Consider the following 14,703-nt stretch of genomic DNA (forward strand, 5'->3'; position numbering starts at 1 on the left):
GGACACCAGCAACAAGATACGGATCACCGGTGGATGGATATCTTGCCGACTTCTTGAGAAAGCAATAGACTCACAGATATAAAAACATTACATTGAAGCAGATGGAACGTTTTCTGCAAAATCGCGTCAAACATGGTCGAACTCAGTAGTACTCTGGGTAGTACTTAACTTATGCTATAGACAAAATACAAATTACTGCACATTTATCTCGCCAGAGTGCATCACTGTATGTTAGGTACACAAAAGCTTTGCCACCTTTTGCTATATCGATTAAAACGTTTATTTTAGAATACTTTATTAATCCTTTCATTATGTAAGCATTCGTTTGTGAAAATATACAACAATGTATTCGGGTGCCGAAATATTGGGAAAAATCGTTTTCATAAGACAAAAAACTTCGGAAACTATGGGATGCGCCTCACGCTGTAAAATTTTCGAGCCAGTCGGTCGGAAAAAGTTCGGTACACTTCACAACTGAAGACTTATTAAAGTATGGACTTCATACAGGTAAGATCTTCAGTCAAAATCAAGTTTATATCAGTTTATGACCACAGTTGACCAAATAATGCAGAACATCATAATTTCAGAACATAACCTAAAATAGTGTTATTATTTTCAGGATAATCCACTAAATCCTTCCTTTTTCTTTTAAACCCGCACCACGATTGCGTAGAAGGTATTTTGGTCGTAAATCTGCAACAATATTGAAAATTGGTGCTTTTTGCTTCCATTGGCAATGTTTGTGTACCATAGTTGTACCAGTAGCGCCATCTGCGCTGAGCTTTGCATAATATGACCTATTCCAATAACCAGTCAGACTTCGAGTAATAAACAGTGTGATTTTGGTACATAGTACAGCGAAAACTAGTTATGGACCTAGCCAGATTGACATTTATCTCCGTAATCACGATCATTGAACGCATTATAGAGGGACAACACTATTTGACAGTGTTTGAATTGATTGACAGATTGAAAATAACCTATAAATATTTTTTCTCTTGTAGCACCTGTGAAAATAATTGTTATTATTTTAGAAATTATTATAACTACAATACAATGGCGAAACCAGCACCAAAAGGTGGAAAAGGGAAATCGGGTGATGAAATTTTTAGTGGATTCCAAAACCTTCGTACTGAACAAAGACAGCTTGCGAACAAAATATCCGAATTAGAGATGGATCTCAATGAACACAAGTAAGTTTTCTATATGTAAATTTAATTGTTGCTTTGATTACTTCCTTTAGCAAATTAATATGATTGATTATTCCGACAGAATTGTTATAGAGACTCTGAAAGGCGTCGAGGGAAGCCGCAAGTGTTTCAGGATGGTGGGCGGTGTCCTAGTGGAGCGGACGGTTGCTGAAATACTGCCAGAACTAGAAAGCAATCGCGAACAGTTGCCCAAAGCGCTGGCGGCGCTACAGGAGCAGCTGACCAAGAAGGGGCAAGAGATCAATGAGTACATTGAGTGCCACGACATCCGCGTGCAGCGGAACGACCGCTCGGACCCCGCGGAGGAGCAGCCACAAGCCAAAACAAATGTGCTTGTGGCTAGCGGGTAACCCCACACTATGTCAACTAGCTTTACTTATAAAATAATGCTTACTTATTGATTAGATTTAATTTTTATCGTAAGTCTTTCTCATCTGACCCAACAAGTATTTTGAAAATATTATTAAACAAACAATCATGTGGGGATTACTGATATAATGATGTTGCAGCAGTTGGTTGTAAGTTCGAAAAATATTTAAATTTTATTTGCAAATAGAAACTACTGTCACACATTTTCTTAAAGTGTTCATAGCAATTGAATATTTAATGAATGCTCTTCAGCAGTTAAAATGTTTGGTAACCAGTGCTGGTTAGTGCATCATACTCCTGAAAACAATTTCATATTCTAAACTTTATTAAATTTATCATTAATTTGTTTCAAGTGAGGTTTAAAACCCCAAACATCTAAAATTACAAAATTTGAATAAAACTATGTTTCTGTAACTTAACATCTTTTTATTAGCACCCTGCTGTTGCAGTCATATTTACAATAAATTGATGTATATCCTAAAGTTTGGAAGCCCTTTTATAATATACAAAAGATGAATAATGTCTATTAGTCTTATTCGTTCCTGAGGCATTAAAAACAGCAAAAATTTAAAGGTCAGCAAAAATAAGTATGGTAATGGTACATAATGTTCTTTAACACAAATAAGACCCTTTATCATTGATAAAAACCTAAACTACTATGTACCACTAATAAAATAAAAACACTTGTCTTAAAAATGTGTGTGAGTACATACACATTTTGTTGAAACTAGGAATAGTAGGATATATCTTGGGATGTTATCAGGTAATACCCTAGTATTACTACCTACAAGCCAGTCTTTTGTTGCAAGGTACAAAGGGCATTTATTAGGAGCATTGGACATCTGGTCAGGGTTGATGAGCCCCAGACCTATAATATTTACAAAAATATGAACTTTGTTGTGAATCATACTGTCCATTTGGCACATAAGATTCAAGAAGACTTAAAAAAATCTTTGGCACATAAGATTCAAGAAGACTCAAAATTACAAAGTCATAAATAAAAAAATGTATTAATTAAAAAAATATATATGGAATAATTAAACATAAAGTTTAAAGGTGCGCCCTTGGGGGACTACAAGAACCGCCCAATACTTGACCATATTTTTACTTTCCAACCATTATGTATTTGTAAAACAATGTAGTAACAGTTGATAGATGCAAGAAGTAAAATAGTATGCTTATAGTATAGCTAAATAACATAATATAATTATTTACATTATGACTTAAATGTATAGGTCTAATATGTTGTAGGTCTTTTTATAAAGTAGATTATAATTATAAGTCACAACACTATATCTAGATAGATATATATATCTAGAAATCACAGTCACTCTAGAAAGATTCAATGTCGAGAAATAAACCGCGCGGTGAATTATCGCAGTGCGAACAGGACCTAACAGTGCGAACATAGCCCACTTACAGTTTTATTATATATGTATAGATAGTAACTGCTCTGGATTAGTCGGTGAAATGACGCTTTCCTGTCGAGATGTGAAGAGTATTCTTCACTTCAAATGTGAGGAAATTGACAACAATAAATAAGAATTGATAACAATAAATAAATAATTGCTCAGCATATAAGTCTGGCAGTACAGCGAGGAAATGCTGCCAGCATTCTGTGCACGTTGCCTCGGTGCAGCGCGTTTGAAGTTTTTTATATATGTAATAATTTTAGTACCTACATAATATACCTAGCTTGTAATATTTATTATTGTATTCAAATAAGTGCCTGTCTTAGCTTTGTATAATATATTTTACAATCTTTTCGACTAAGTTTCTAATATTGTATTGTAAAGTGTGTTGTGAATTTAATAAATAATTTAAGCAAATATTTTAAAGTGCAATAGTGACAAACCAAACTTTAGCTTAAAGTATGCTAATGCATACTTTAAGCTAAAGTTTGGTTATTCATAAAACGTTGGATCAAAGTGGATAAATAAGTCAAAGTGGATAATAAGTGTTATTCATAAAAAACTGAAAGCATTCTTTAAATTAATAAGCTAAAGTTTGTTTTGTATTTTTCTGTCAATTTTAAACATGTGAAAGTGAGCGGGAGATAACTACCGAACTAACCATTCGTCGCTGCTACCCGCGAGGGCGGCGGCACACGATCCTCCGCTTGTGAACGAGCACCACGATGCCGCGACGAAGTCGTGAAGGCTTTGTTCCCATAAATTTGACTAAAAGACCCGGTCTTTCTTATTCGAATACGAAATAAACGTTTTTCTTTCTTTAATTCAAAAGAAAAGCAAAAAATGTCCCAAGATCTTGCGCGATCTTGATTGAGACCCAATTGGGTCTCAATCAAGATCGCGCGAGGTATTTTGAATTTGACTACCCAATCATGGCGCGTAAAATCCTATGACCTCCCAATTAGTTTTGCCGCTCGATAGTCAATTATCGATTGCGTTCTAATTAACTATTGCTTTTCCTCAAACTATCGATAGTCAATCGGCATAGATATGCAATCGATATTATGGACTTTTTCGATTGAAACTATCGATAGTTCGGCAACACTACTCCCAATCAAGCCGCGTGTCCATTAACCACTCCAACTCAACTCAACTCCACATCGGCTCGAACGTTCGTATCAATTTTTAGATTTATGCAATTTCCCATAGAAATTCCTACGTCGCACCTAGAAATGCATGAGGTCGGTCGGCGCGAGCGTCTCGTGCGGCTGCGCCTAGTCCTCTCGCGGCGAATCGGCCTCGGCGGGCCAGTCGGAGCGGCCGCCGCTCTTGTGCAGCAGCCGCAGGTCCGTGATGCGCATGCGCTTGTCCACCGCCTTGCCCATGTCGTAGAGCGTCAGCGCCGCCAGCGCCGCGCCCACCAGCGCCTCCATCTCCGCGCCCGTGCGCGCGCGCGTGCGCACGCTGCAGCGCACGCTCAGCGCGCCAGCCTCGCCCCGCGGCAGCTGCACGGACACGCGCACGCAGTCGAGCGGCAGCGCGTGGCACAGCGGGATGAGGTCGGCGGTGCGCTTGGCGGCCAGCACGCCGGCGAGCTGCGCCGCGCTGAGCGCGTCGCCCTTGCGCAGCTCAGCGCGACGCAGCGCCCGCAGCAGCCGCGCGCCCGCCTGCAGCCGGCACTCCGCCACCGCCTCGCGCCGCGTCACGGGCTTGTCCCCGACGTCCACCATCCGCGCGCGGCCCTCGCCGTCCAGGTGCGTCAGCCCGTCGGGATCCTCCGACTCCTTTCGCGGACAACAATACTACATTCTGACATACGATAACTTGGCAAAAATATAACAATAAATTAGCAAACTTTCCCCCATCCACCCCTTTTAAATTTTTTATTCATGAAATCTTAGATACTAGTTGTTCGCCGTGAACTTATAATAACCTCGCGAACACAATAAATTTTTAATAAGTTTTAACAAAATTGTAAATATTTCAAAAAAAACTTAACCAATTTTGAGGCCCTCCGAACTTAAAAATTCTATTGACAGATCCTACATAACTTTCATCAAAATCAAACCAACAACGGTTCGAAAGTTCTAGCATTACAAACAAACAAACAAACATACATACATAAAAAAATGTATTTTTGCCCCAAGTTGACTTGTAGACAATTAAGAAATATAAAAGGGCACATACAAGTCGGTGGTCCCCCTCCCCCCGGCCCCCCGCGGCGGTGCAGTACCGGCGCACGCCGAGCGCCGCTAGCCGCCGATGAGGATCATGGGCCTGTTGGGGAGCTGCGCGAGGCTGTCCATGCCCGCGTGCTGCGATCGCTTGTTGCGCAGCGCGGCGCGCACTAGCTGCGCGACGTCCGCGTCGCTCGCGCCCGCACGCAGCGCGTCCCGCAGCGACACCTCCGCCTCGCCCAGCAGGCACACCTGCCACCCAGCTTATATTTACGATGTGCTCGTAGATAAATATTTGTGTGGAACTATATTGAGCAAATTGTAATTGTGAGAATGACGACAGTCAATTATTTTTCAGTAAAATTTTAATGCCCGACAGGGTTGAGGGTTCAAGCTACTACTTACACAGATTTGTAGCGATGTTGGAGACTAACGTATTGAATTACATGTAAATACTGCATATGTACATTGTGTAAAGAATTACTTAATTGCACAAAATCCTTAGTTGTAAGGATGCCGAACAAAATTATATTATTCTGTCTGGTCTGGTTATTGAACTTTTATGAATTATAACTATTTTTGTGAAATAAAAGTTACATAAATAAGTAAAAAGCGGTCGCTGGGCTTCATCGCTTTAAGTTAGCAGAACATCAAGGGCTGTGAGCTGTGACGCTAAGAAACTCGCGTCCTACTTATTTAGCATTTTACCTCGCGCAGCGATAAATAATTATGTAGTGAGATTTCCGCCGACATCATGCGCGGCGGAGCGGAGAAACTGCGCATGTCACGGTCGTCCGGATGTAATCAAGTGTAATTTGTAATACCTTACATTATGCCAACCTATATTGCATAACAACAAAAATCAAGATATTGAAGTATATTTATGTTTCTGTTTGAGCAAACCTAGCCACGAGTACCTATTTCCATTGAAAGATAGTTGGTAAAATGAGCAAAGATAGTGATGCGAAAAGTGTGTACCTTGAGGTTCCCGTCGGCGGTGAGCCGCAGCCGGTTGCAGGAGGAGCAGAACGCCTGCGTCATGGACGCGATGAAGCCCACGCGGCCCGCGAACCCCGGCACCTGCCACACCTGCGGCGCCACAAACAAATCCAGTAAGCGATACAGCAGTATGTCCCGTAACATTTGTCTCACCGCGGCATGATGCATCCTAGCCTAGTTTGTCTTTTTAAAAAATAGAATCATATTTTTTTGCTGCCTGCATACCTAATAAATACTTATTTTAAAAAAGATTACATACTAATTCTGTCAATATTGATGTAATATATTGATGTAACGGAATTGTGTTTGATCTGTATAAATGACGTTTGTAAGCAGCGATGTTCATATTTATTTACACCGGGTTATAATAATTCCCAAGGGGAACAATGGATTTTGATATGATTTTTCAGGTCGGTTTTTGTTGGACATCAATTGCAATAACTAACATTCGTATTAGAATAGTAAAGCGTATCTCACCCGGGCAGTGTCGTTGGGCCGCGGCGCGACGGGCGCCAGGTCGGGATGGCGGCGCAGCACGCGGCGCAGCGCGGCGCGGTACGGCACAAGCCGGTCCCGCGCCCACGCGTTGCCTGCGAACGGCATGAACTCGATGAACCTGAGGCACAACGTCACCGGTCACACGCCACCAACTCCTCGCCTCACAAATACACTACATATGATGTGCTGCTACTCTCATGACGAGTGTGGTATGTAACATGTTCTTACAAAATAATCTTCTCTATTATCGCTATATATCTGCTCATAGTTTGATGGTTTATAATGTTTGACTACATGATTCAACTTGGACAGAGATTAAGGCCGACTATACACTATCTACAAATAGTTTGCTAAACTTTTGTTCCCGACGGCGAAACTGATGAACATTGCCACATAACAACGGGTAGAATAATCCTAACTAATATTATAAATGCAAAAGTAAGTTTGTTTGTCACCTCTTCATACATATAGTTTCAAGTAAGGAGAACGACATAAGGTACCTTTCTTTCCGGAAAATTTATGCTGGCGAAGCCGCGGGCAAAAGCTAGTAAAAATATTTTTTTTTTGCCACTTTGCTTTTTGTAATATGCGATGAGAATTCAAATAAAGCCTGTAAAGCAATACATGCAAAGACTATAGAATAAAGTTTGATTTTAGTCTTTGAAAAAATATATTGTTAGTCCTTGAAAGCGTTTACCAGACGTGACGCGCGGCATGTCAAGGCCGTGATTAGAATTGAATTGAACGCAGCGTTTTATACTAGTTTTTAAATATTTAGGAAAAACATAATAAGTAACAATAAATTATTAAACATTTCAAACTCTAAATTTTACAATATTATTTTTATTATTATATGAAATTAATAGCTATATAACGAAAAAATCCTAAGATTAGCGTGTACCAATAGACAAACAGACAGATTTTTTTTTCAAATTCTTACTCTATTCCTATGACTCTATTGCCTAATTTTGTTTTTATGTAAATATATTCCATGTGGGTACATGAATTTTTTTCTACTGTTTTATTACATATATGTATTGATTAATTAATATATTTTTATAGAAGTGGTTGATGGTTTTTAACAGGTTGGAAAGTATTATTTTTGAGCCAAACGGCGTAAATGCTTAAAGAGTATTAGGTATGTTCTGTTGTTTTATTCGGTCACTAGCTGCGGCCCGGGGCTTCGCTGCCGTGGGAATTTCGGGATAAAAAGTACCTTATGTGTTATTCCAGGTTATTTTTCATAACAATCGGCCCAGTAGATAATGCTTGAAGAGGTAACAAACAAACTTACTTTCGCATTTATAATATTAGTTGGGATTGAAGAAGATGAAGAGGATTAAAGTTATAAAGTATAAATTTATTGAAGTTCGTCTAGTATTTCCGGAGATATGCGTGTAGGTACTAAACGTTTTTTCTTACAAATTTTCAATTTTGCCTTTTGGGATCAACTTTTCTTTAAAAAAAGTCACTGCTGTATGTTTCGTCTGTCTCTGTGCAAAATCGCAGTCGAGTTTATCCGTTTCAAACAAAAATACAAATATTTTCTCTTTATAATATTAGTATAATAGTAAAACAAGCAAAATACTTGTTACATATTTAAGACTATATACTCGATACAAAGAAATAGTAATGATGTACCTAAATGAAATCTGAAAGGCGTCTCTAGCGCCTCGCAGTTTAGTTCTCCTTGGGATCCAGCTGAGAAGAAAACGCCAAGAACTAATGAACTGACCAGTAAACAGACTTCGCCCCCTTGGGCAACGTTTAATAGCGAAAAAAGGTGTTATAAGTTATTTTGTCAAAATGCAGTAGGTAGTACAATCATAGAAAGTAATGCGCAGTAAAAAGTTAGGACGCTCTTAGGCACTGAGCTACCGTGTAGAGTCAATGAGCAGGAAACATAGTCCACCAATCCTGTTCAACTTTGGTGATTTTGATTTTACGATAGTGCGGCAGGCCGACTCCCGAGATATCATTTTAGTATGATCTGTTTAATTTAACCATGTTATAATAGGTAATCAAAGGATCCTAGTAGTGCTAATATAATGACTGATTGTAAAATATAATACACCAAGGCCACACAAAAAGTGTCGCGTTGGCGAGACTCACCGCACCTCCACTTCCCGGTCACGCGTATATTCAACAAAATCTAAAATTTCGTCTTCATTGAAACCTGAAACAAATTTGAATATTCCGATTACTGTTTTGATCAGATTATAAAGATCGAGTGCAAATATCATATTCAATTACTGTCAAAAGGTACTATCAAATGCTTTGACTGCAACATGTCAAACACGTGTACCACCAACTCTACATAGAAGAATACATATAAGAAAGACGAGAACGAGGATAAACTTTCGCAATACGATATAAGGGAGCCTCTGGGATCTATCTAACAAGGACTTATAGAAATGCGAGAATGTAATCACCCTTCATGAGCACTGTGTTGATCTTCACGGGCCGATAGCCGAGCTGGAGAGCCAGGTCAATGCCCGCCAACACGCGGGGCAAACCCTACAGCAAACAAACCAGCTTATCAATGAACAAATTTAGCGAGTAAAATACTTCATTTAGAATATTTTTTCATGGTCGCAAATGTTAGGATAGATTATTTCGGAAAAATAATATCTAATAATAATAAAGATCTGGGGTTTAGAGAGAAACAGCTGCTCTAAGAAAAAAGAAATGCATTAGAGGTAGGTATAGGTACCGGGCGGCGCGCCATGCGCTCGTAGCGTTCGGGCTGCAGCGAGTCCAGCGACACGTTGAGCGCCGCCAGCCCCGCGCGCTGCAGCGCCGGCAGCCGCCGCGTCAGCACCAGCCCGTTCGTCGTCATCGACACTGACTTGATGCCCGGGATCGCCGTCAGACCCTCTGGTATAACATTATCATGTACATTCGCTCGAGTGCGAATAGGAGTCGCACACTGAGGGTTTCGTGCTTTTTCGTTGGTTTTCTATAGGTATTTTGCCTGTATTTTTATTTTTTACTAAACGCAAACATAAAATTTTCATTGTCTGACTTCAAAAAAGGCGAAGTTTCATACAAACTTTCAACCCCTTTTTATCTCGTTAGGGGAAGTTTTTCCAAAAACAAATTCCATACGTCATGAGGAATCGTTGTGCAAAATTTCTAGGTCTAATGGTTTTGGCTGTGAGTTGATAGATCAGCCTCGCAATCACGCAATATTTTTCTCTGGATCGCTATTTTTACTATTTTAGGTACTTATCGAAAAAATAGTTTAACAGTTCTTGGAACAACAGTTTAACAGTTCTTGGAACAAAACTGAATTTATTAATCGAAAAAATACACCGGTTCAATCGAAGCTGAAGTTACTATTTGGGAACAGTCAGTCAGTTTTTTTCTATATATCGTTTTTGTCAAGCAAGATGAACTTTATGTCAATGGTATAATGTTCATTCCACCAAAATTGTCCTTTATTAAGTTTTTTACAAAAATGAATATTTTAATGTAGCATTCATGGCAATCCATATGGAACAGCCTTATTAACCAAACGTGATTAGTATAAGGAAATGGGAATAATAAAAACATCAATAATTTTTTGTCCACTCAGCGTAATCACGTTCGTGCTGCTCCAAGATAATGTATTGAATGTACTGGTTACTGAAAATACTGGTTGGCCCGACCAAATTCGAATGGCTACGAAAAAGCGGCGAAAGTTAAGAAGGCGATCGATAGAAACCGCCGCTCCAGCAGAAATAGTTTTTTCCATTAAAAAAAACTACGACAGGCACAAATGTTTTATGCCGGGCACATAACTGATTAGGAACTAATTATAGGTTCTATTCATATTTCTGTAGGAGATACTTTCTAGCTGGAGTAACGCACACTACTTTACGATGGAAGATAACATCGCTTCAGTAGACAAAAGACAGTAACAAAACAGTAGAAAAAAAAATTTGTGCATTGAATATCGATCTATAGAAAAACATTCACTCACTCACGTATCACCAAATCTGGAAAACTACTGAGCCCATTAAGATGTTTGGCAGAAAGGTATGTTGTGACTAGACGACCGCTAAGGATATTTCGAAATTCCATCCCTAAGAGGGTGAAATAGGGGTTGCCAGTTTGTATGAAACTTCGTCATTTTTTAAGTGAGACACATGAAATTTTAAAAAATTATAAGAATTAATTCTATTTTGAAAATTACATCCCTATAGGGGTGAAATAGGGCTAGCGGCAGTTTTTATGCCCTAGGACGACTCCTAGGGCATAAAAACTGTTCGTGTATACCAAAACCGTATAATAATATTAGATTATTCTACAGGGGCTCTTGGGTATCATTTACCACTATCAATCAAGTGTTTGCCTTACAGTAATGACACCCACATAGGTGTTCCCACACATTTAATGCATGACAAAAATAGTCAGTGCAGTAAACGGGAGCGGTTCCTGGGTGCACCATCAGTTGATGCTGATGTAGGGATTGGTTCACTAGGCTCTGCGTTACTGAGCTCTATCTATCCAGGTGTGCCAGACGTCGTCTGCACTCGTGGAAACTTGACTTACTTGGTGGCAAGAATATATTTAATAGGTTTTGCTTTACATTTAGGGGAGTACCCTTAAAATTTAGCTCTGTCGAGAAAAGTGTTTTTTTTTGCGAAAAACACACAGACTTGTGTCTTGTTAGGGACAAGGTTTTGTTTTGTTTATTTATTTATTTTCTTTCGAAAAAAAAACAAACAGTTACATAATAGAGTATAATAAACATAGTTGTAATAATAATAATTATTATGCAACCCACAGCGTTTTTCTCAGCTTAACAAGTTCCATTTAGCAGTAATGTTGCCACTAGAGGTAAAGTAATTAAAATATATTTATGATTATGTGGGTACTTATCCATGTTTATCAAGAATGGGCGTTAACAAACGACATTACATACGGACGATGTCAGCGAGGTCCTTGCGCAGAGTAGGCTCCCCGCCAGTGAGCCGTAGCTTGTCGACACCCAGCGTCGCGAACACGCGCGCCAGCCGCAGCGTTTCGTCCGCCGTCAGCAGCCGCGCGCGCGCCGTCAGCGGCACGCCCTCCGCCGGCATGCAGTACTTACCTGTTATACAATATTACATACTCTTTGTACTAATCAATCAATAAAAAAATACATATATTTTGACATTTACTTGTAAAACATATACGTGATTTGTGATCTTCAAGTGTCTGAAAGTAACATAGGTATCTATTATGTTAGGTTATGGAGATCGAGTATGTCATGCACACTCAAATGGTCAAACCGGTAGCGGCGTCGTGGATCGGTTCGGGAGGTTCCCTCTATTGTGGTTGAGCTTCGCGATGGCTGACTCACGCGTCAACTCGTGAACGGGTGCTGCCGGGGGAACTGGTCAGCTCGATCTTTTATTTTATTAAAAGTTTTTTTTTTGTTTGGTTAATTATACACATATATATATATATATATATATATATAGGTATATATATTTTCCTTTCATCAGCACTTGATCACAATCATAATATGTTTCAGTATACCTTATGACCATGCACTTTATTGTGTACTTACTTACATTGTTATATTACTGATAAAAAATTATACATCAATTTATATTTAAAAAATGGTAAGCCCTTCTGGCATAATAGGGACCAACACTGTTTGAATGAGTTTCTTTCGGCATTTCTTTTCAGCAGTGGTCGTTCCGAAATGCTAGTAGTTTGTAGCTTTGGTAAACATCATTTAATTTAGAATATGACGTGAAAAAGTGCCTGTGAAGGCCTAATTTCTGAATAAATGATTTGATTTTGATTTAATCTTTTGGAAGTTGCCTTATTTTTGTGGATTGATCCATAAATTTCTCATGAATGGACTTAAAACTAAAATAATAATTCTGAAAGAAAAATGAAAGAACTTGGAAAACTACATTTGCTATTTTCTTTAAATATACTAATATAATCTTGACAATTCGAACCACGAGGTCATCATGCCAGACTGAAATTGAAGAACCATGTTTGATCCTCAGTCAGGTCAAGATAGAATATGATCTTTGCAAATTGGCATGGTTCTCGGATGTTTATCTTTATATGTTCAAAGTATAGTATTGTTGGTTGGTATCTCATAACTTACTTTGGGGCTAACTCAATGTGGGTCTCTGTCCATACAAATTTAAATTTATATTGACTTATAAATAACTACAAACTTGAAGACAGTGATGAAATTTAGAGATAAAATACTTTATTTGTTGATTATCAACAGCCAGGTCAAGTAAGTGACCTTTAGACGAAACAAAATATTATCACTTATAATTATTGTTATTACATTTCACATGCAATAACAGTAAGTATAAGATGTCAGTAAGCAAGAGCACATGTGAACTAGCATAAGTATACTTAAACTTACTTCCCAGTACTAAAGTCAAAATGAAAGCTACATTTTTCCCAATGTGGCCACATGAAGGCTGACTGAAAACTGGGATTAACTGTATGTTTTAGTGAAATCTATTTCAGATTTTAATTTTAGTTAAACATTCAACAGAAAGTTATACATTCCGACGCATTGCTAGAAATAAGGAACTAAGTGTTTTGTATTCCATGATATAAGCAGGTGATATACACATTTCAACATATTATTTTTAACTCTAAATACTGGAAACATTTATCTATGCACCTATACTGTTTTTCCTCATAGGTACAATATTAGTGGTTACTTACAGCGTAAATTACATCGCTCTGTAAGAGATATACGCAAATAATTATGACGACGTCCCATCAGGTCCATGAGAGGAGCCAGCTGCTGCGGGTTATCGGCGGTCGGCGTGGAAGCTAAATTGCTGCTGCACAATCTAGCGTGTCCCACCACAAGAACACTTTCATTCCCATTTTTATTCAATACCAGGCGTAAAAGTTTACTTTGCACACTTGATCTTAACATCATTCTTAGTTAGTGCGCAACAACACACGTCGCTCACTAAACAAACAAGTCTACAAACTAAAATAAAAACACTAGGTACCTACAGAAAATGTTCAAAGTTTCCAACACTACGACACAGAAAATCGAAAAAGTATGCAAACACAATTGAAAGGGATTATATTATTATTAGTTAGGTACTAATTTTTGCCAAGATCTAAATCAAAACTAATCAAATCCTCAAAAATAATAAATATATAACTCTATGTATTTTCACAGGTATTTCCTTCCATTCAAATAAAACTTCATGTAGGTAGGTACCTACTACGTATCTCTTCTCGTCTATCACCAAAAAATGCAAACAAATACAACCAAACCAACCATTATCAACAGGAAGGAATGTCAAAAATCAGTGCTGCCAGCTGCTTTATAGGTATTTTCCAAAAATACTAGATTGTATTTTTTATCCGAGAAGTTGCTAGAAGAACCTAGCTATAGCTAAATGTAGGCCTGTACTGTACCTAGTTACAAAATTTTTTGAAAAAGCAAAGACAATGCTATGTAGGTAATGTCAATAGCTACCTACGCATCATGTGGCCGTTTGACCAGCAACAATAGGGCATATTACGCAAAGCTCAGCGCAGACGGCGCTACTGGTACAACTAGGGTTAACAAATATTGCCAATGGAGGCAGTGCCAATTTTCAATATTGTTGCAGATTTACGACCAAAAATACCTTCTACGCAATCGTGGTGCGAGTTTAAAGGAAAAAGGAAGGATTTAGTGGATTATCATGAAAATAGTAACACTATTTTAGGTTATGTTCTGCATTATTTGGTCTGTGAAACTGTGGTCATAAACTGATATAAACTTGATTTTGACTGAAGAACTACTGTATAAAGTCCATATTTTAATAAGTCTTCACGTGTGAAGTGTTCCGAGCTTCTTTTCGACCGTTTATTGGCTCTAAAATTTTATAGCGTGAGGCGTATCCCATAGTTTTCGAAGTTTTTTTATCTTATGGAAAACGTTTTCATCAACTTAGCAAAAGGCGGCAATGCTTTTGTTTACCAACCACACAGTGCTGCACTCTAGCGGCATAAATGCGCAGTAATACTACAAAGTCCAAGTCGAATTGTCGGAATGTCAGAACGTCGCAA

The 14,703-nt window shown here is 38.5% G+C and overlaps 2 protein-coding genes across 9 annotated transcripts; one reads left to right on the top strand and one right to left on the bottom strand.

Moving 5' to 3' along the window:
* Nucleotides 1-941: 941 nt before the first annotated feature.
* On the top strand, nt 942-1,994 carry Pfdn2 (Prefoldin 2). The gene is made up of 2 exons (XM_053748296.1): nt 942-1,193; nt 1,273-1,994. The coding sequence occupies exons 1-2, from the start codon at nt 1,057-1,059 to the stop codon at nt 1,559-1,561; spliced, it is 426 nt and encodes a 141-aa protein (XP_053604271.1). The 5' UTR covers nt 942-1,056; the 3' UTR covers nt 1,562-1,994.
* Nucleotides 1,995-2,527: 533 nt separating this feature from the next.
* On the bottom strand, nt 2,528-14,669 carry Mocs1 (Molybdenum cofactor synthesis 1). Of its 8 annotated transcripts, none has more exons than XM_053748292.2 (10): nt 13,925-14,669; nt 11,576-11,743; nt 9,380-9,543; nt 9,099-9,183; nt 8,779-8,842; nt 8,308-8,367; nt 6,646-6,758; nt 6,148-6,258; nt 5,180-5,421; nt 2,528-4,776 (listed from the first exon to the last, which is right to left on the bottom strand). In XM_053748292.2, the coding sequence occupies exons 2-10, from the start codon at nt 11,730-11,732 to the stop codon at nt 4,267-4,269; spliced, it is 1,506 nt and encodes a 501-aa protein (XP_053604267.1). In that variant the 5' UTR covers nt 11,733-11,743; nt 13,925-14,669; the 3' UTR covers nt 2,528-4,266. The 8 variants fall into 8 exon arrangements, 7 of the variants coding, with proteins under 7 accessions (XP_053604267.1, XP_053604269.1, XP_053604268.1 ...); XM_053748294.2 differs by lacking the exon at nt 13,925-14,669 and adding an exon at nt 13,651-13,918; XM_053748293.2 differs by lacking the exon at nt 13,925-14,669 and adding an exon at nt 13,647-13,918.
* Between the last annotated feature and the right edge of the window lie 34 nt (nt 14,670-14,703).

Source organism: Plodia interpunctella, chromosome 8 (genome assembly GCF_027563975.2).
Source record: "Plodia interpunctella isolate USDA-ARS_2022_Savannah chromosome 8, ilPloInte3.2, whole genome shotgun sequence".
NCBI lineage: Eukaryota > Metazoa > Arthropoda > Insecta > Lepidoptera > Pyralidae > Plodia > Plodia interpunctella.